Below are 21,020 nucleotides of genomic sequence, written 5' to 3'. Positions count from 1 at the left end.
CTAAAGAATCCATAGACATCAAGATAATAATTTTCTGATGAATTGTTCAGAAGTTATAAGCAAAAAAGTGAATTTTTGGTATCTCGACACCCATAGGTGGCGCTATTCCCAAATTTGGCATGGACCCCCAGATCATGGTGTAGATGAAGTGTACCAAGTTTGGTATTGATTGATCAAAGTTTGGCCGAGATACAGCATCTCAACCGATTTTAGGTCAGCCTCATTAAGTTCACAATTAAATAACTTTTGAACAAAGACGAAAATCAAAATTCTGTTCAGTCATTTCTGTGCGGCTCAGTCCAAAGAACATCTGAGCCAAATTTCAGAAGAATTGGACCAATTTTGAAGGAGGAGTAGTGTTTAGACTGAATACTGTACTTTTCAAAATGGCCGCTACTGTAATGGGCGGAGTCTTAATGTAAGGTGTGGAATGGAATCTCCATGAAGAGACAAAATAGATGTACTAAGTTTGATTTTCATAGAATAAGTGGTTCAAGAGTTATTAACGTTTGAATGTTGAATTTTTGAACTGGTGGTGGCGCTGTAGAGTTGGTCCTAGAGACCCCAAAGTTGGTCAGATCACTATTAATGACCAGTTCTACAAGTGTGCCAAATTTCATCATTTTCCCATGTTCCCTTCATAGGGCTGCCATAGACTCCCATTGGACGAGAAGAAGAAGAAGAAGAAGAAGAAGAATAATAATAAATATAGCTGCAAGCAGCGATACCGGGGCCAAGCCCTGAAGGGCTGTAGCCAGAGCAACGAGCGGGACGAAGCAAAACGGCCAAAACGGAACTTCCATCGGATTGACGTTACCCACCCCGGATTCGATCCCACGACCTCTCGGGTTTGGGACGAGTGCCTTAGCTAAGTGCGCCACATTAGTTGACACACTGTTTGCATGGCACAGAAGAGAGGTTAAGGTGTGAGAATTAACTCTCAAAAGCCCGAAGCAGCATTTTAGCCAGATTAGCATGCTACGCTAAAAAATGCTAACGTTGCTCAAAGTTAACCAGATAGCTCAGGAGACCCATTAGAGTCAATAGAAACGTGTTAGCATTTTAGCTAATTAGCATGCTAAGCTAATTAGCATAAATCAACCAGCACAGGCACGGTCAACTTCAGAGCTGTACACGTCGGGAACGGGAGTGAATATCAAAAATCTGTTCAGTCATTTCTGTCAGGCCCGGTCTGAAGTTCATCTGATAAAATTTTGAACAAAATTGAACAAGATTTCAGGGAGGAGTAGCGAAAAAACTGTATTTCATTCCATTCAATATGGTGGACAGACGCCATATTGGAAAATGAAAATTGAGACATCATCAGATTCGGCATAAACCACGGAATAAAATGACATAAAAATAACAAAAATCGATCAACATTTACAGTAGTTATAAGGGGTTTTGCAAGAATCGTTATATCTCTTGAACACTAGGTGGCGCTGTCTTCTAACTTCCGGGGTACCTCCGGGATAAGGTGTTGATGATGCCTATCGATTTTTGTGAAGATATGTACAGTAGATCAAAAGATATAGCAATTTATGACAAAATTCAAAATGGCGAACGGGTGGTCCTGGTGGTCTTGACAAAATTGACATCCACAGATCCGGAATGATCTAAAGAATCCATAGACATCAAGATAATAATTTTCTGAAGAACTGTTCAGAAGTTATAAGCCAAAAAGTGCATTTTTGGTATCTCAACACCCATAGGTGGCGCTGTTCCCAAATTTGGCATGGACCCCCAGATCATGGTGTAGATGAAGTGTACCAAGTTTGGTTACAATTGAACAAAGTTTGGCCGAGATACAGCATCTCAACCGATTTTAGGTCAGCTTCATTAAGTTCACAATTGAATAACTTTTGAACAAAGAAAATAATCAAAAATCTGTTCAGTCATTTCTGTGCAGCTCAGTCCAAAGAACATCTGAGCCAAATTTCAGAAGAATTGGACCAATTTTGAAGGAGGAGTAGTGTTTAGACTGAATACTGTACTTTTCAAAATGGCCGCTACTGTAATGGGCGGAGTCTTAATGTAAGGTGTGGAATGGAATCTCCATGAAGAGACAAAATAGATGTACTAAGTTTGATTTTCATAGAATTAGTGGTTCAAGAATTATTAATGTTTGAATGTTGAATTTTTGAACTGGTGGTGGCGCTGTAGAGTTGATCCTAGAGACCCCAAAGTTGGTCAGATCACTAATAATGGTCATCTCTACAAGTGTGCCAAATTTCATCATTTTCCCATGTTCCCTTCATAGGGCTGCCATAGACCCCCATTGGACGAGAAGAAGAAGAAGAAGAAGAAGAAGAATAAATATAGCTGCAAGCAGCAATCCCGGGGCCAAGCCCTGAAGGGCTGTAGCCAGAGCAACGAGCGGGACGAAGCAAAACGGCCGAAACGGAACGTACGTCAGGACAACAGATCGGTTCAGAAGTAGAGAAGTTTGAAATTGAACAGAACTTTAGATGAGAAAGACCAAAAACATTTTTCATTCAATGCGAACACATGCAGAAAATCCAATGCCTTGAACAAAGGCAACATTAACTGCCGTTGATTTGAACCCATGAACTCAGAAACAACAGTGCACTGGATTCAAACCCATGACCTCAGAAGTTCAGAACCACCACCTTAACAGACTGCACCACTGACTCGCTACACATCCAGCAAGAGGCAGAAGAAAGGTTAAGGTGTGAGAATGAGATCACTAAAGAAAGTTTCTGAGCAATTTAAGCAAGCGTAATGTGGAAAGTTAAGTAAATTGTAATTCAGATATCTGAGGTACATCCGAAACATGGTTTTAATAATCCCTACCGATTATAGTAGAAATCTTTCCATGGGTTGAAAAGATATAGAAACTTAGGACACAATTCTTAATGTCAGGCAGTTAGTTTAGTCAATCCTGGCAAAATTTACATCCATGGATTCGGCATGATCCGAGGAATAGACAGACAACAAGATCATGATTTTCCAACTAATTGTTCAAAAGTTATAAGCAGAAATGTGAATTTTTGGAATCTCAACACCCATAGGTGGCGCTATTCCTGAATTCGGCTTGAACCCTCAGAGCATGGTGTTGATGAAGTGTATCAAGTTTAGTTTTGATTGATCAATGTTTGGCCGAGATACAGCCTCTTAACCAATTTTGGGTCGACCTCGTTATGTTCACAATTTAATAACTTTTGAACAAAGACGAATATCAAAAATCTGTTCAGTCATTTCTGTGCGGCTCGGTTCCAAGATCGTCTGTGGCAAATTTCAGAAAAATCAAAACACTTTTGAAGGAGGAGTAGCGTTTAAACGGAAACACTTAATTAGCTTAATAGCAACTAACAAGGAGCGGGACGAAGCAAAACGGCCAAAAAAAGACTTACATCGGATCAACCTTACCCACCCCGGATTCGATCCCACGACCTCTCAGGTTCGGGACCAGTGCCTTAACAGAGAGAGCCACATTAGTTGACACACATTTGATAAGCCACAGAAGAGAGGTTAAGGTGTGAGAATGTTCACAAAAGCATCAGACCACGTGCTAACCAATTAATCAAGCTGCACCTGGTCTTAAATTGACAGTATATCAGGGAGAGAGCATGTGCTGCTCAGTTTATCTGTTTTTCTACAGAAGGTACGTTTGTTTTAAAAGTGTCTGTGTGTTAATTATTTCTTCTTAGTTTGGATTGTGGATTTTTTGCTGAAGTGTTTAATATGTTTATTTTGTTTGTTTTTTGTAATGACCAAGTGTTCAAAGTGCCAACTCATTTTAAGTGTTTTCTCTTTACTTGAATTAGTTTTCTTATTATGGTAGTCTATTGTTTGATCTGTAATACAATTCTGGATTTTATTGGAATTTAGGATTTTGTGTGTTTTTGGAAAAGCGACGCACAAGAGTTTAGTAATTCTGATTCAGATTGTTTGCAAATTATTTAAACAAAGTAATTTAGTCTTTGTAGTCTACACTATATTTTCTTGAAAATGGTCTCATTAATTGATAGTTTAATAAAGAGTTTATTTAACTGTGAAAATTATTATTATTTTTTTTGTGAAATGTGTAATTTGAATATATGCTAAACAATACTTTCTTCTTTTTATGTGTGCTGGTGTATTAACAAGAGTGAGTTGAGGTAACATTTATAATTCTTGTATATGTAAAAATAATTTGATTGTACTTTTTAAATGTATGTTAAGTTCTTGAAACTTATCACTCTTCTTTCTTGCATGTGCTGGCACACTGGTAAAAGACAGTTGAGGTATGTCAAACTTTTCAAACTTTATTAAAATGCACTTAGAATATACTGCTGAAGTAAATGTATAACAAAGCATGCCTGACAAGTATACCTTTTGTGTGTGTGTGTGTGTGTGGTGGTGCATTGGTTAAAGACTGTGAGCTGAGGTAAGGCATCTTTTTGTAACCATTTAAAAATAATTTGGAATATTCTGCTGAAGTAAATGTTTCAATGCATAACAAAGCATGCCTGACAAGTATATTTTTTGTGTGTGATGGTGTACTGGTTAAAGACTGCGAGCTGAGGTAAGGCAACTTTTTGTAACTATTAAAGAATTTAGAATATACTGTGAAATGTATAACCTAGCATGCCTGACAAGTATACCTTTTTTGTGTGTGTGTGTGTGGTGGTGCACTGGTTAAAGACTGCGAGCTGAGGTAAGGCAACTTTTTGTAACCTATTAAAGAATTTAGAATATACTGTGAAATGTATAACCTAGCATGCCTGACAAGTATACCTTTTTGTGTGTGTGTGTGTGGTGGTGCACTGGTTATAGACTGCGAGTTGACACAAGTTAAATGCTTTTATTTATTTTTTTATAGAAAAATTAAGACCGTATCCATGTGTGCTGGGCAGTCTTAAGATATCATCAGTACTTGTCTTGTCAAGGGCTTATGTGAATAATTATGTTGCTGGTCACTATAAAATCTTGCATGGATATTTTAAGAAACGTTTCTTTAGTGATAGTTGAAAGTTTTAGCTTTGAAAATTTTTTTGTGAAAGGTGTAAATTGAATATGCTAAACAATACTTATGTGTGCTGGTGAATGGATAAGTGTGAGTTAAGGTAACCTTTTATAATTTCCATATAATTTTTAAATGTGTGAAATGAAGTTCTTAAAATTCCTAACTATCACACTACTTTTTTGCATGTGCTGGTACAATGGGAAAAGACTGAGTTGAGGTATGTCAATTTTTGAACTTGCATTTAGAACATACTGCTGAAGTAAGTGTTTAAATGTATAACAAAGCCTGGCTGACAAGTGTACCTTTTTCTTCTATGTGTGGTGGTGCACTGGTTCTAGACTGCGAGCTAAGGTAATTCAACTTTTTGTAACCATTTAAAAAAACAATTTAAAATATACTGCTGAAGTAAATGTTTAAATGTATAACAAAGCATAGCTGGCAAGTATGCCTTTTCTTTCACGTGTGGTGGCACATTGGTCAAAGACTGCGAGGTAAGTCAAACATTGTTTAGAATATACTGCTAAAGTACATTTAAATGTATAACAAACCATAGCTGACAAATGTATCTTTTTCTTTTGTGTGGTGGTGCACTGGTTATAGACTGCGAGTTGAAGTTAAATGCTTGCTTTTTTCATAGCAAAATTAAGACCGTATCCATGTGTGCTGGGCAGTGTTAAGATATTAATCAGTACTTGTGTCTTGTCAAGGGCTTATGTGAATATGTTGCTGGTCACAAAATCTTGCATTGATATTTTAATTAAGAAACATTTCTTATTCTCTTTCCATTCCTGTTAATCTTAGTACATCACATTTTTATGTTAATCATTTGAACCGTTTGAATAGCTACAGTGTAATCAGGTTCTGATGCTTTAAGAATTGAGAAGTACATGTAGTAATTCTGTTTCCGTGTTCACAGATGCCGCGACCAACGAAGAGGTCGACAATAGCCAAACGGCTATATGCACAGAGATGTGCAAGTACAGAGGCTGCACCGCTTCCTCTTAAAATAATTGAAGCAGAGTTTCCACCCCTTCCTCTTAAAAAAAGGGCAGAGGCTGCACGACCACCTCTTAAAACATACAAGGCCGAGGTAACGCCGCTTCCTCGTAAAAAAATGGCCGACTGCTCCGGCAGTTGTAATCCTGGCCCCACCCAGCAGGTTCCACCCTGTCCTGCAAAAACAAACGGGAAAGAGGCTGCGACGCTTCCTCTCAAAATAAGTCAAGCCAAGGTTATGCCCACTCCTTGTAAAAAAAAAGGCCGGTTTTGCCATCGTGTAGAAACCACCCCTCAACAGGTTCCACCCCTCCCTGTGGGTACAATTGGGGTAGAGGCAAAAATGCTCCCTCTTAAAACAAGTCGAGCCGAGGTTATGCCACATCCTCGTATAAAAAAAGGTCGGTTTTGCCATCGTGTAGAAACCACCCCTCAACAGGTTCCACCCCTCCCTGTGGGCGCAATTGGGGTAGAGGCAAATACGCTCCCTCTTAAAACAAGTCGAGCCGAGGTTATGCCATATCCTCGTAAAAAAATAGGCGGTTTTTGCCATCGTGTAGAAACCACCCCTCAACAGGTTCCACCCCTCCCTGTGAATCCAATTGGGGTAGAGGCTGCACCGCTCCCTCTTAAAAGAAAGCGAGCACCAACCAATGAGCGAACCCGTTCATTGGATAACTATACAATCTCATTTACTTCTCATGAAATCTCATTTACTTCTCATGAAATCTCATATACTTCCAACAAACTATCAGAAAACAACCCAAATTTCCACAGGTCTGATCAATCTCATAGTTCCAGAGAATCTGAAGAAAGGTTTGCTATCCCATCAAAATTGAATGCGAATGCTTTGAACACTTTAAATGTGTGCGCTGATTCTCCACAGAAAGCAGTGCTAAAAGGTTCTTTTAATCAAGCTGATGCCCGCTTTGGTGATTCCAGTTTTCCATCCACGTCTGGTAAAGCCCTTTACAGTGAAGTATTAAAACGCTCACCCAAGGTCTGTGAATCCGTAAAGACTGAGGTAAGGCCATCTGATTTTCAAGTAGACTCTGGCAAACCCCGGCAACACCAGATGAAGCACCCCATGAAAACCCAACTAAAATCCATGAAAAAACCTATCCAAACTGAACAAAACATTCCTGTAATTTGCCATGAAAGTGCTTTGAGTGCTTGTTGTGATTTTCCACAGAAATCCATGCTAAGAGGGTCTTTTGATCAAGCTGATGCCCGCTTTGGAGATTCACGCAACAGGCAGTGTGGCGCCATTGGTCTCACGGCAGTGTTGAAAAGCAAGCTGAAGAATGTGCTGACGTGGACTACACAAGATCTGGACGGTGTCTTGGTTGAAGGAACACATCTTTACGAGTCTCTAAGAAAACATGGTAACATAAAAGATAGAGAAGTCAAGGGTAGGAATTACATTGCAGTCCATGAATTACCGAGGAGACACATGTTGGGTAATACTACATTTTCCATCGAGTACGCTCCGTCTCTGACTGGTTTTGTTAATGTCAATGAGTACCACGAGTATGACCAAGCCATAAGCGCTGTAGCCATGCCACTTGATGTAGCCCTTCAGCAAACTCTACTGAGTGCTGATGCTTTCTTGTTAACCATTTGTGCCAACACATCTGCAGTTATTAAGCAGGGGTCATGGTATGCAGTCGTTGACTCTCATGCCATCAGGACAGACACAAGTTGTGTAGTCTATCACCGTACCATAGAGTCTCTGTACGACTATATCAATGACATGGCACAGTTGTTTGGGGTACCTGAGCCACCATTTGAGATAACTGGAGTTTTGGTTCATGCAGATGCAGAAGTGTCTGATCCGCTGCAAGAAGCAGGCAGCAGCGGTTTCCCATGCTCTTCCGGTAAAGCCCTCTACAGTGATGTCTTAAAACGCATACCAAAGGTACGTGAATCTGTGAAGACTGAGCCAAAGACCCCTGATTATCCAGTACCTGTGGATGAAGTTGCAGATGTGAGAAACCCTAACCTTCCAACACAGACAGCCTCTAATGTGTTGCCAAGTAAAGGTAAAAGATTGAGGAAAGAAAAGCACATTGAGCTGTCAGGTAAACGGGTTACAAAATCCCACGCTGAAACTGTTATAACCGATGATTTGATGATCACTGATGTTTCAGTTCCAGATGTCTTTTTTTCTCCCTTAACACATAATGATAAGCAAGCTTTATGTGAGCTCATACAAATGTCCAATGATAACGGTGACCATAATGTCATAAACTTTGGTCCCATTGCAGCTCCGTGTCAGACAAAGACCATTAAACCAGACGGTAACTGCTTTTTCAGATCGTTGGCACATGTGATATGTGGAAGTGAAGAGAAACACTTGAAGGTTCGCCGTGCAGTTGTGAAACATCTAAAGATGAATACTCTGCTGTTTGAGAGGTACGTGAGAAGTGAGTATTCTTCAGCAGAGGATTATCTGACACGATCTAGAATGTTTTATTCTGGCTCATGGGTAACCGAAATTGACATATTTGTTGCGGCCGATCTATTCAAAACCACCATAATGACTTTTAATGACAGCCGATGGAATGCACACAAACCTACCGGAGAGGTATCCACTCAGAATGCAATTTATCTGAAACACTGTAACCGTAATCATTATGAAGTTGTGACATGTGTTAAGCACAAGGATCGAGATGCTGTTTGTGCAGGAGCATGTGGAAATGCGGTGTCAAATGAGGTCAGCAAACCATGTCTGCGTAAGCGAAAGGTAAGCGATGCTGCAGAATGTTGTCCCACCAAAAGACATCGGGAGAGATATAGCAACGACCGTGAGTACAGACAAAAACAATTGAAGTACAAGAAGTCAAAGTATGGTAATGACCCTGAATACAGACAGAACAAAATTGAGCATGCCAAAGCTAAATATTGTGATGCCATTTACAGGGGGAAAAAAATTGAGAATGCCAAAACAAAATATTCTGATGACACCATTTACAGGGGGAAAAAAATTGAATATGACAAAACAAAATACAGTAGAGATAGATATTACCAAGAGAGAAAAAAGGGAATTCTTCGTGACAAATATCTAAAAAATGTTGATGTTCGTTTATCAAAGTGTGAACGTTCTAAAGCCAAGTACTTGAGCAATATTCAGTTCCAAAAACGTGTTTGCCAGTATTCTCGATTGAAATATAAATATAATGTCTCTTTTCAGGCAAATGTATGTGAGTATTCAAAGAAAAAATATCTGCAAAACCTGGCCTTCAAAGCAAGAGTGTGTGAGTATTCAAAGAAAAAATATCTGCAAAACCTGGCCTTCAAAGCAAGAGTGTGTGAGTATTCAAAGAAAAAATATCTGCAAAACCTGGCCTTCAAAGCAAGAGTGTGTGAGTATTCAAAGAAAAAATATCTGCAAAACCTGGCCTTCAAAGCAAGAGTGTGTGAGTATTCAAAGAAAAAATATCTGCAAAACCTGGCCTTCAAAGCAAGAGTGTGTGAGTATTCAAAGAAAAAATATCTGCAAAACCTGGCCTTCAAAGCAAGAGTGTGTGAGTATTCAAAGAAAAAATATCTGCAAAACCTAGTCTTCAAAAGAAGAGTGTGTGAGTATTCTGTAATGAAATATCATAAAGATGTGAACTTCCGTGTGCTTTCAATACAAAAAGGTTGTGAAAAGTATGCAAGAAAGAAGGAACAACAAGACATTGATGTTGCTATTGATCTTTTTAGACAAGAAATTAGTAGTGGTCCAGAGTTTGTGTGCTGTGTCTGTCACCGTTTACTTTTCAGAAAGCAGGTTGTTGAATGTAGAAGACAATGCTATGAAGACAAAGGTGTAAAAATCGCTGCTTTGGGAAGAAGATGCATCACAACCAGGTATGTTCATGTCTGTGATCAAAAGTGTGAAGGATCTTCTGCTCATTCCTCAGGGTGCAAATTATGGATCTGTCTAACGTGTCATCGGAAAATCCTCTGTGGACAACTGCCCGAAGAGAGCGTTGCAAACAACATGCATTTGGTGGATGTTCCAAATCAACTGAAATGCCTCAACTCTTTGGAACAACATCTAATTGCACGTAACATTCCTTTTATGAAATTACTGTGCCTTCCTCGTGGTAAACAACATGGATGCCATGGCCCTGTAGTGTGCGTCCCGGTTAATGCCACAGATGTGTCCAATATCCTTCCACGAAATGAATGTGATGACAAGATGATAAGGATCAAACTGAAACGCAAGTTAACCTACAAAGGGCATTATGAGTACAAGTATGTACACACTGATCGTGTTCGAAATGCTCTGAAATATTTGATCCGGTTCAATAAGTGGTTTGGTGATGTGGAGATTAATCAACAGTGGATCAACTCTTTGAACGAACCAGAAGAAAATGTTGATGAAATGGAGCAACAAGACGTAGTTGAAAAGATTGATGATGAAAATGACCTTGATGAACAGCAAGAGGAAGACCTTACCTACATCAAAGAGCAAAGTGGTCTTTTGTCAGATACGTCATTGCAACCTGTGGACATCGGTTCAGAAGTAATTGATCAGCATTTCCAGGATGTATTAAATCTGGCACCTGCTGAAGGTAACAGTCCTGTTAGTTTGTTATCCGATAGGTCTAACGAAGCAAAATGTTTCCCTGTTCTATATCCAACTGGTGGTCCAACATTTCATGATAAGAGGGAGGTAAAAATAACATTGTCAAGATACTTGAATGCAAGAATCCTCAATGCGGATGGACGTTTTGCACGAAGCACAGACTTCATTTTCTATGCACAGTATCTGTCGGAGATTGATCAAGTTGTATCCAATGTTTCAATTGCTTTGCGCAAAGGATCTGAGAAGAGTTTGTTGACTGAAGTGACTTCAGATGTACTAACAAACCCAGACTCGTTATCTAAAATCTTGAATTTTGATGAAGGATACAAGTTTTTGAGACCAATCCGTGGAACACCTCCATATTGGCAGTCTACTCAAAAGGACCTTTTTGCACTTGTAAGACAGCTAGGTATTCCAACTTTCTTTGCATCCTTTAGTTCTGCGGATCTCAGATGGCCAGAAATGATTAGTACTATAATCAAACAGGAAGGGAAAAATGTGAAAGCAGATGAACTTGACTGGTCTGAAAAATGTGGATTGATTAGACGAAACCCAGTGACTGCTGCAAGAATGTTTGATCATAGATGGCATTGTTTTCTGAGAAATGTAATCATGTCTTCAGCTCAACCGATTGGGAAAATAGTAGATTACTTTTATCGCGTAGAGTTTCAACAGCGTGGATCTCCTCATGTTCACTGTCTGTTTTGGGTTGAAAATGCCCCAACGTTAAATGAAGACAATGAAGAAAACGATGGTTTGGTTGCTAGTTTCATTGATCGTTACATCACTTGTGAGACCCCAAGCGAGGATGAAACTGAACTGTTTGAGATTGTCAACGGTGTTCAGAAGCACAGTGTCAGACATTCAAAGACATGTCGTAAGAAAAAGACAGTTTGCAGATTTAATTTTCCACGACCCCCATCAAGCCGTACCTTTATTACAAGAGGTGGTAGTCGAGACGATTTGAAAAGTGGTGACGGAAAAGATACTGCACGTACAGTTTTAGAAAAAGTGAAAAAGGCTTTAACAGCTTCTGATATGGATTATGACTCAACTGATGCATTTTTTGAATCCATTGGTATTAACCAAGCTCTCTTTGAGAAAGTGTATGCACAGTGTTCCAAAAAGAAATCCGTTGTCCTGAAAAGAAGTCCAAAAGACGTCTGGGTGAACCAGTATAATAAACATTTACTGCGTGCCTGGCAAGGCAACATGGATATCCAGTACGTCACTGATGCTTACTCTGTAGTGGTTTACATTATCAGTTACATCACAAAAGCAGAACAAGAAATGGGATTGTTGCTGCAACGTGCGCAAAACGAAGCCATGAATGGAAACCTTGAAGCGAGATCATCACTGAAGATGCTTGGTAGTGTATATCTTCACAACAGAGAAGTTTCTGCTCAAGAGGCTGTGTATCGTCTGACCGGTATGCACTTGAAGGAATGTTCTCGTAAAGTCCAGTTTATTCCAATTGGATTGAATCCTGTAAAGATGAGTTTGCCTCTTCGTGTCATCAAAAACAAAGTTGATCAGTCTGGTGAAGAAGCTAGCTTTTGGATGACTAGTCTGGTTGACCGATACAAGAATAGGCCAAACACGGAAGAGTTTGAGACCCAATGTCTTGCAAGTTTTTGCTCTGAAAACAGGATCTTGTCAAAATCGGAGGTTTCTTCACAAAAAAAGTCTTCTGAAGACAAGGTGATCAAGCTTAACAATGACTGTGGTTATATGATGAAGAGAACTCGAACTGACCCTGCTGTTGTTCGATATCCGAGATTTTCTCCCAAAAAAGATCCAGAAAAGTACTTTCATTCATTGTTGCAACTTTTCTTGCCACATTATGAAGATTGTCAGCTCAAGCCTGAGAGTTTTAGCACTTATGAGGAATTCTACAACAGTGGTGCTGTGAAATGTGGGAGAAATGTGACGCAAGTCAAATGTATTGTTGATGCTAATCGAGCACTCTTTGAAAAGGAAAGTGACAAAATTGATCGAGCTCAACAGCTTTTGGAGCAAGGTGTTGATTTGGAAGATGCTTGGGCTGCGTTATGTCCTGAAACTGAAAAGGAACGTCACGAATGTTTAGAACTAAGGAAGAGTAATACAATTCCTGATGAAGATGATTCTGAGTGTTCTATTCCAGATCTTGTAACGAACCCTCGAACTCCATACAGTATTGAAACCAATCAGGCTGGAATTTCTAGAGAAGAAGCATTATGTTTACTGCGATCATTAAATGCACAACAATGTGCAATCTTTTACAAAGTACGGAAATGGTGTTTAGAGAAACTTCTTGGTGAAAACCCTGAACCATTTCACTTGTTTGTCACTGGTGGAGCAGGCACAGGCAAGAGTCATTTAATCAAAGCGATCTACTATGAATCCTCCAGACTTTTATCTCAGCTGTCCGAAAACCCTGATGATAGAAGTGTGATTTTAACTGCGTCAACCGGAGTGGCCAGTTTTCAAATTGGTGCTTCTACAATCCATAATACCTTTTCCATAGGTGCCAATGTCAAACTGCCATATCAGCCCCTAAGTGATGACAAAATCAATTCACTGCGTGCAAAACTGGGAGGTTTGCAGATTCTGATCATTGATGAGGTGTCTATGGTTGACCATCACCTTTTGTCTTATGTTCATGGTAGATTGAGACAAATTAAGCAAACTGGTGACTACTCAATTTTTGGAAGAGTCAGTTTGGTCTGTGTTGGTGATTTTTATCAGCTACCGCCAGTCAAGGGAATTCCCCTGTACGTTGATCCAAAAGGAGTGAATCTTTGGGATACCAACTTTGAAATTGCTGAACTAACACAAGTTGTCAGGCAACAAGATGCATCTTTTGCTGAAATGTTAAATCGTCTGAGAGTTCATAAAAAGAACGAAACTCTAAGCCCAAATGACATCAACATGTTGAAGCAACGTGAAACTGGTGAAGAATGCGATGCTATTCATATATTCCCTACAAATGCTCAGGTTGATGAGTACAATATACAGAAACTTAATGAGCGTTGTCCTGAGGCAATCACTATTCACGCTAGAGACTTTGCTAGAAATCCAGAAACTGGAAGAATAGAAAGGAAAGTTGGATTTCATGCAAAAGTTTTCAACTCTTGTTTGGACAAATGTGTTTCCTTGGGTGTTGGTGCCAGAGTAATGCTTAGGAAAAATGTTGATGTTTCTGATGGACTTGTCAATGGAGCCTGTGGCACAGTTGTCCACATAAGCAGAAAACAAAGACATGATGATGATGATGAAGATGATGACTTCCCATCAGCTATCCATGTTGAATTTGATGATCCAAATGTTGGTAAAGTTCAGAGATCGAAGCTGCGACAGAAATATTCTCCAAATTCAACTGTTATTGAAGTGGAAGAAGATCAAGTCTCAAACGATGGTGGTTTAAGACGTCAGTTTCCACTTAAATTGGCATGGGCATGCACCGTTCATAAAGTGCAAGGACTCACAGTAGATCAAGCGGTCGTCTCACTTGACAAGGTATTTTCTCCGGGACAAGCATATGTTGCACTGAGTCGTGTTAGAACCCTCGATGGACTAATAATTAATAACTTCAAAGACTCTGTCATATATTGTAATGAGAAAATTGACTCCGCTATGAAAAACATGCCCCGACTTGCTTTAGAAAATTACAGTTTTGTAAAGACACCTGGCGTGTTTACAATTGCTCTTCATAATGTACAAAGTCTTCGAGCTCATGTTCAAGATCTTCAAGTTCACAGACAGATAATGAATGCAGATTGCATCGGTTTAACTGAAACGTGGCTAAAAGTTGAAGACCAAGTACAGATTCCAGGATTTGTTTTTAAGAGCAATCCAAGAGCTAAATGTTATGACAACAGTACTCCACTTTTCACTGATTTAAAACAACAAAGAGGAGGTGGAGTTGGACTATTCTGTTGTGAAAGCATTCATTTTAATGTCAGGGTTCCAGAACCTTGTAACTTGGAATGTCTATACTTTGCAGTTCCACATCTAAGTTTGAATGCTGCTTTGCTGTACAGACCTAATTCATATCCACTTAATCTGTTTCGACAAAATATGTTGCATGTTATTGATGAGCTGGAGAAACAGTCAGGAAAGAAAGTGATTATGGGAGACTTCAATGAGGACATCTTGACATCATCTACAATTGGTACACTAATGGAACTACATGGATACAGTCAACATGTGCAACACCCTACCACTGAAAAAGGTACACTGATAGACCATGTCTATGTTAAAGATGCAGATAATGTCTCTGTTGAAATTGTGCAAACGTATTACAGTTACCACCAAGCAGTCCTTATTTCACTGAGGTAAAAATTAATGTGTGTGATTATGTAATGAAATCTCTATAACCTGCATTATTTGTTTCTTGTCTGTGCTCTTACTTGTTCAATGTTCATCCTGAGCTTCCAACTGGCATACAACTGCAGGGCAAGTGTACAACTGGAGACGGTATGTTCTAAGTCTATCTATATGTAAATGAATAACTCTTATAATGATCCATCAGTTGAATATGTACAGCTGTTCCATGTTATGATTGAAGTATTATCTGAAGGTAATCCATTTTATCAATGCAACACTCTGAAATGAGAATTGTATCACTGTATTGTCTGTTCTGTTTTTGTGTCCATACGATATGAGTGCTATCCTGAGATTCCAACATGGTCAGAGTCCAGTTAATCCAGCCTGTAATTCAAACAAGTGATCATCATTTTCAACGCAACATCTCCCATAATTGCTCTTCTTTCTTGAGCTAGTAAACTTCACCCAGCCAAGGTAACTGTAGTATTTACTTTGTATTCATCTTAATGCTTTATTATTATTATTTTAATTCTGCTTAAATTCTCAGTTTTGAGAGATTTATTTTTAACTGACATTTAATCCATAATCTAATTTCAGTCATTCTAAGCCATCCAAATCATAATGGATGCTTCCAAACATTATAGGAAGCATCCACAAAGACTGCCTGCATCCATCCATTTGTCTCCTAATATCACAATTAAGTCAATAGAACAACACAAAATTGGTAAGTAGACTCAGTTGTGCATGATTACACAAGCAGAATAAAGGCATGGTTAAATCAATCAACTATATGCAAGCACATCTGCAAGTCATCTTTTTAGACGTATGAAATGCACAAGTCAGAATTTCTCCCATACAAGAGATTCTGTACTCCATCCAACACATAATTATGTACCTCAATAACTTTCTTACTGAAGAAAACAACTGATGAAAATGTAAATGTAGTAGTGTCAGAATAAAACCGTGTTCAGGCACCGTTTCACCTAATAGCAATATATTTTCAGGTTTGTGCATCAACTAACTACTAACTACTGTCAAAGGTAAGTGTGCAGATGTCTACATATTTCACTAAATGTATCAGATGTGCAAACACTTTATCAATCAGTTAATGTTCCATAACTGTATCTTCAGATTTCTGCAATGTTACACTTCAAACTTCCGCCTTATCCATTATGATTCTCCGCTCCACAAACTGTTTTAATGAAGAGGCACACAACCAATCAAAAGGTAAATTAATACATCTGCAATACTCAAATTGAATCTTTTCTTAAAGCAGTCTTTCACCTGTTGATACATTTTCAGGTTTGTGCAAAACGTTACACTTCAAACTTCGGTCTTATCCGCTATGATTCTCCACCCCATGAACTGTTTTTATGAAGAGGCACACAACCAATCAAAAGGTAAATTCATATATCTGCAATAGTCCAATTGATTCATTTCTTAAAGCAGTCTTTCACCTGTTGATACATTTTCAGGTTTGTGCATGAAAACCCAATATCTACGGTCCACTTCTCCAAAAAGGTGAGTGTGCAACTAATATAGACATCTGTACAATGTTTCAGTTGTGTAAACACTATCAATCAGTTAATGTTCCATGACTGTATTTTCAGATTTCTGCAATGTTACACTTCAAACTTCCGCCTTCTCCATTAAGATTCTCCACTCCATGAACTGTTTTTATGAAGAGGCACACAACCAATCAAAAGGTAAATGAATATATCTGCAATACTCAAATTGACTCATTTCTTAAAGCAGTCTTTCACCTGTTGATAAATTTTCAGGTTTGTGCATCAAAACCCAATATCTCCTGTCCACTACTCCCAAAAGGTGAGTGTACAGATTGCTAAATGGTTTTTGTTGTGCAAACACTTTAATTATCAAGAAGTTAATTTTCCATGAATGCATTTTCAGATTTCTGCAATTTACTACACATCAAACTTCCTTCTCCGCTATGATTCTCCACCCCATGAACTGTTTTTATGAAGAGGCACACAACCAATCAAAAGGTAAATGAATATATCTGCAATACTCAAATTGACTCATTTCTTAAAGCAGTCTTTCACCTGTTGATAAATTTTCAGGTTTGTGCATCAAAACCCAATATCTCCTGTCCACTACTCCCAAAAGGTGAGTGTACAGATTGCTAAATGGTTTTTGTTGTGCAAACACTTTAATTATCAAGAAGTTAATTTTCCATGAATGCATTTTCAGATTTCTGCAATTTACTACACATCAAACTTCCTTCTCCAATATGACTCTCCACCCCATGAACTGTTTTTATGAAGAGGCACACAACCAATCAAAAGGTAAATTCATATATCTGCAATAGTCCAATTGATTCATTTCTTAAAGCAGTCTTTCACCTGTTGATACATTTTCAGGTTTGTGCATGAAAACCCAATATCTACGGTCCACTTCTCCAAAAAGGTGAGTGTGCAACTAATACAGACATCTGTACAATGTTTCAGTTGTGTAAACACTATCAATCAGTTAATGTTCCATGACTTTATTTTCAGATTTCTGCAATGTTACACTTCAAACTTCCGCCTTATCCATTAAGATTCTCCACTCCATGAACTGTTTTTATGAAGAGGCACACAACCAATCAAAAGGTAAATGAATATATCTGCAATACTCAAATTGACTCATTTCTTAAAGCAGTCTTTCACCTGTTGATAAATTTTCAGGTTTGTGCATCAAAACCCAATATCTCCTGTCCACTACTCCCAAAAGGTGAGTGTACAGATTGCTAAATGGTTTTTGTTGTGCAAACACTTTAATTATCAAGAAGTTAATTTTCCATGAATGCATTTTCAGATTTCTGCAATTTACTACACATCAAACTTCCTTCTCCGCTATGATTCTCCACCCCATGAACTTTTTTTATGAAGAGGCACACAACCAATCAAAAGGTAAATGAATATATCTGCAATACTCAAATTGACTCATTTCTTAAAGCAGTCTTTCACCTGTTGATAAATTTTCAGGTTTGTGCATCAAAACCCAATATCTCCTGTCCACTACTCCCAAAAGGTGAGTGTACAGATTGCTAAATGGTTTTTGTTGTGCAAACACTTTAATTATCAAGAAGTTAATTTTCCATGAATGCATTTTCAGATATCTGCAATTTACTACACATCAAACTTCCTTCTCCAATATGACTCTCCACCCCATGAACTGTTTTTATGAAGAGGCACACAACCAATCAAAAGGTAAATTCATATATCTGCAATAGTCCAATTGATTCATTTCTTAAAGCAGTCTTTCACCTGTTGATACATTTTCAGGTTTGTGCATGAAAACCCAATATCTACGGTCCACTTCTCCAAAAAGGTGAGTGTGCAACTAATATAGACATCTGTACAATGTTTCAGTTGTGTAAACACTATCAATCAGTTAATGTTCCATGACTGTATTTTCAGATTTCTGCAATGTTACACTTCAAACTTCCGCCTTATCCATTAAGATTCTCCACTCCATGAACTGTTTTTTATGAAGAGGCACACAACCAATCAAAAGGTAAATGAATATATCTGCAATACTCAAATTGACTCATTTCTTAAAGCAGTCTTTCACCTGTTGATAAATTTTCAGGTTTGTGCATGAAAACCCAATATCTACAGTCCACTACTCCAAAAAGGTGAGTGTGCAACTAACATAGACATCTGTACAATGTTTCAGTTGTGTTAATGTTCCATGACTGTATTTTCAGATTTCTGCAATGTTACACTTCAAACTTCCACCTTATCCATTAAGATTCTCCACTCCATGAACTGTTTTTTATGAAGAGGCACACAACCAATCAAAAGGTAAATTCATATATCTGCAATACTCAAATTGACTGATTTCTTAAAGCAGTCTTGCACCTGTTGATACATTTTCAGGTTTGTGCAATGCGTTACACTTCAAACTTGCACCTTATCCATTATGATTCTCCACTCCATGAACTGTTTTTATGAAGAGGCACACAACCAGAAGTTGATACTAATTTGACTTAACTTTTCTGCTTCCCTTTCTTACAGTGAATACAAAATCATTGTTCAAGTATCTTCAGAAAATGTCCCGGCAAAACTCTAAACCGATGCAGGCAGTCAATAGTCAAAGATATCACAAATGCATAACCACAAAAGTAACACAATTCTATATGAAATGTTGGATGGATGGCTTGTATTATATTTGGCCTATGTACAGCAAACTTAGATGCCAGCCAAAGGAGGATGGCTTGCCCCTGCTGAGTCTGGTTCCTCCCAAGGTTTCTCCCTATACCTCTCTGCTGATGATCCTCTTCACTAATTTAGGGAGTTTTTCCTTGCCACTGTTGCCTTCTGGCTTGCTCACTGGGGTTTTAAGGCACAATATTTTCAATGTAAATTGTTTGTAAAGAACAATAAATACATGATGAATTAGAATATACTTTTGTCCTTGCTTTCATAAACTTTAATGTAGTCTTTCAATGTCCTTTTTTTGTTTACTGATCTACATTTAATTTTATGTAGAATTTGTTTAATATATATTATTTGACATCTCCGAGCACAATTCATATCACACGGTGTTACATAGAGAACACATGATAATGGATAAAATGATATAGTAGTCATTTTCTTTGCATTCAGGTTATTTCATTTGTACTATGAAATCTGGAATTGAAAGAAACTGGAATTGGAGAAAATAGTTAAAGTGATTTATATTTAGTGTACACAACACAAGTATTCATGCTGTAAGGCTTAATTGATGATCCCATTTAAGTGTCTTGAGTGTCTTTTTTTTTTTTTTCTTATTTTTTTTTTTTGATTCTCAATGAAACCAACAAACATAAAATGCTTTCTTATGGTATAAAATGGCAGGAGTTGACCCACTAAGTGCACATTATTTTTGTTCATAACTGTCAATTTAACAAGTATAAAACTTAGTGGAAATGTTGCAAAGATGTCCCCGTATTGTTGATCAGATGTTCTATTATTATGTCACCCCACAGAAGAATTGAAACCCTTTACCTCATCTGTGAGAGCACAATTCTTCTCATACAATGAAACATATGGCACACAGATACTATAATGCTGAAGATATCTTTTTATATAAAAAGGAACACCAATGAAGCATAAACTTGCATGCTAACAAATAATGTTTTTGAAGCATAGTGTAGAGCAAGAAGAGCAAATATGGCAACAGTATAATATACATAAAAAACAAGATCAGAAGTAGAGACGTTCAAAAATGAACAAAAATAAAATCCTCATAAAATCCAACATCTGGAACAAACACAATATTGACCACCCTGGATTTGAAGCCCCAACCTTAGAGGGTTGAAACCAGCAGCTTAGAAGAGTGCACCACTCAGTCAATGCACATCACAGCATACTGTATAAGAGAGGTTAAGGTGTGAGAATGATCTCAAAACTTCGAAATCAAACAGAACATCAGATGAGAAAGACCAAAACACATTCTTGATTCAATGTGAACACAGAGAAAATCCAATGGCTTGAATAGAAGCAACATTAACCACCCTGGATTCGAACCTATGACCTTTTGGGTTTGGGACCACGACCTTAGCATAGTGAGCCACATTAGTTGATGCACATTTGACATGCCACATAAGAGAGGTTAAGGTGTGAGAATGATCTCAAAACTTCAAAATCAAACAGAGATTCCGATGAGAAAGACCAAGAAAATATTCTTGATTCAACACACAGAAAATCCAATGGCTTGAACAGAAACAACCTTGACAACCCTGGATTCGAACCCACAACCTCTCGGGTTTGGGACCAGTGCCTTAGCTAAGTGCGCCACATTAGTTGACACACTGTTTGCCTGGCACAGAAGAGAGGTTAAGGTGTGAGAATTAACTCTCAAAAGCCCGAGGCAGCATTTCAGCCAGATTAGCATGCTACGCAAAAAAATGCTAACGTTGCTCAAAGTTAACCAGATAGCTCAGGAGACCCATTAGAGTCAATAGAAACGTGTTAGCATTTTAGCTAATTAGCATGCTAAGCTAATTAGCATGAATTAACAAGCACAGGCACGGTCAACTTCAGAGCTGTACATGTCAGGAACGGGAGTGAATATCAAAAATCTGTTCAGTCATTTCTGTCAGGCCCGGTCTGAAGTTCATCTGATAAAATTTTGGACAAAATTGAACAAGATTTCAGGGAGGAGTAGCGAAAAAAC

At 38.3% G+C, this 21,020-nt stretch overlaps 2 protein-coding genes across 51 annotated transcripts in view; one reads left to right on the top strand and one right to left on the bottom strand.

Moving 5' to 3' along the window:
* The window catches only part of myo1d (myosin 1D), a 113,340-nt gene that overhangs the window by 55,140 nt on the left and 37,180 nt on the right, over window positions 1–21,020 (bottom strand). The window lies entirely within an intron of this gene.
* Window positions 5,260–19,264, top strand: LOC127969523 (uncharacterized). Of its 50 annotated transcripts, none has more exons than XR_008156285.1 (20): window positions 5,260–15,329; window positions 15,453–15,579; window positions 15,860–15,895; window positions 15,987–16,082; window positions 16,158–16,255; window positions 16,331–16,376; window positions 16,466–16,561; window positions 16,637–16,682; window positions 16,767–16,861; window positions 16,937–16,982; window positions 17,067–17,161; window positions 17,237–17,282; window positions 17,372–17,467; window positions 17,543–17,588; window positions 17,673–17,767; window positions 17,843–17,888; window positions 17,973–18,067; window positions 18,450–18,495; window positions 18,568–18,664; window positions 18,878–19,264. XR_008156285.1 is itself a non-coding variant. In XM_052571549.1 (16 exons), the coding sequence occupies exons 7-16, from the start codon at window positions 16,522–16,524 to the stop codon at window positions 19,234–19,236; spliced, it is 963 nt and encodes a 320-aa protein (XP_052427509.1). In that variant the 5' UTR covers window positions 14,869–15,329; window positions 15,453–15,579; window positions 15,860–15,895; window positions 15,987–16,082; window positions 16,158–16,255; window positions 16,331–16,376; window positions 16,466–16,521; the 3' UTR covers window positions 19,237–19,264. The 50 variants fall into 50 exon arrangements, 15 of the variants coding, with proteins under 15 accessions (XP_052427509.1, XP_052427510.1, XP_052427520.1 ...); XR_008156286.1 differs by lacking the exon at window positions 18,450–18,495 and adding an exon at window positions 18,143–18,188; XR_008156287.1 differs by lacking the exons at window positions 18,450–18,495; window positions 18,568–18,664 and adding an exon at window positions 18,143–18,188.

The sequence above is a fragment of the Carassius gibelio genome, chromosome B12 (assembly GCF_023724105.1).
Source record: "Carassius gibelio isolate Cgi1373 ecotype wild population from Czech Republic chromosome B12, carGib1.2-hapl.c, whole genome shotgun sequence".
NCBI lineage: Eukaryota > Metazoa > Chordata > Actinopteri > Cypriniformes > Cyprinidae > Carassius > Carassius gibelio.
This window is presented reverse-complemented; position numbering and strand designations above follow the sequence as displayed.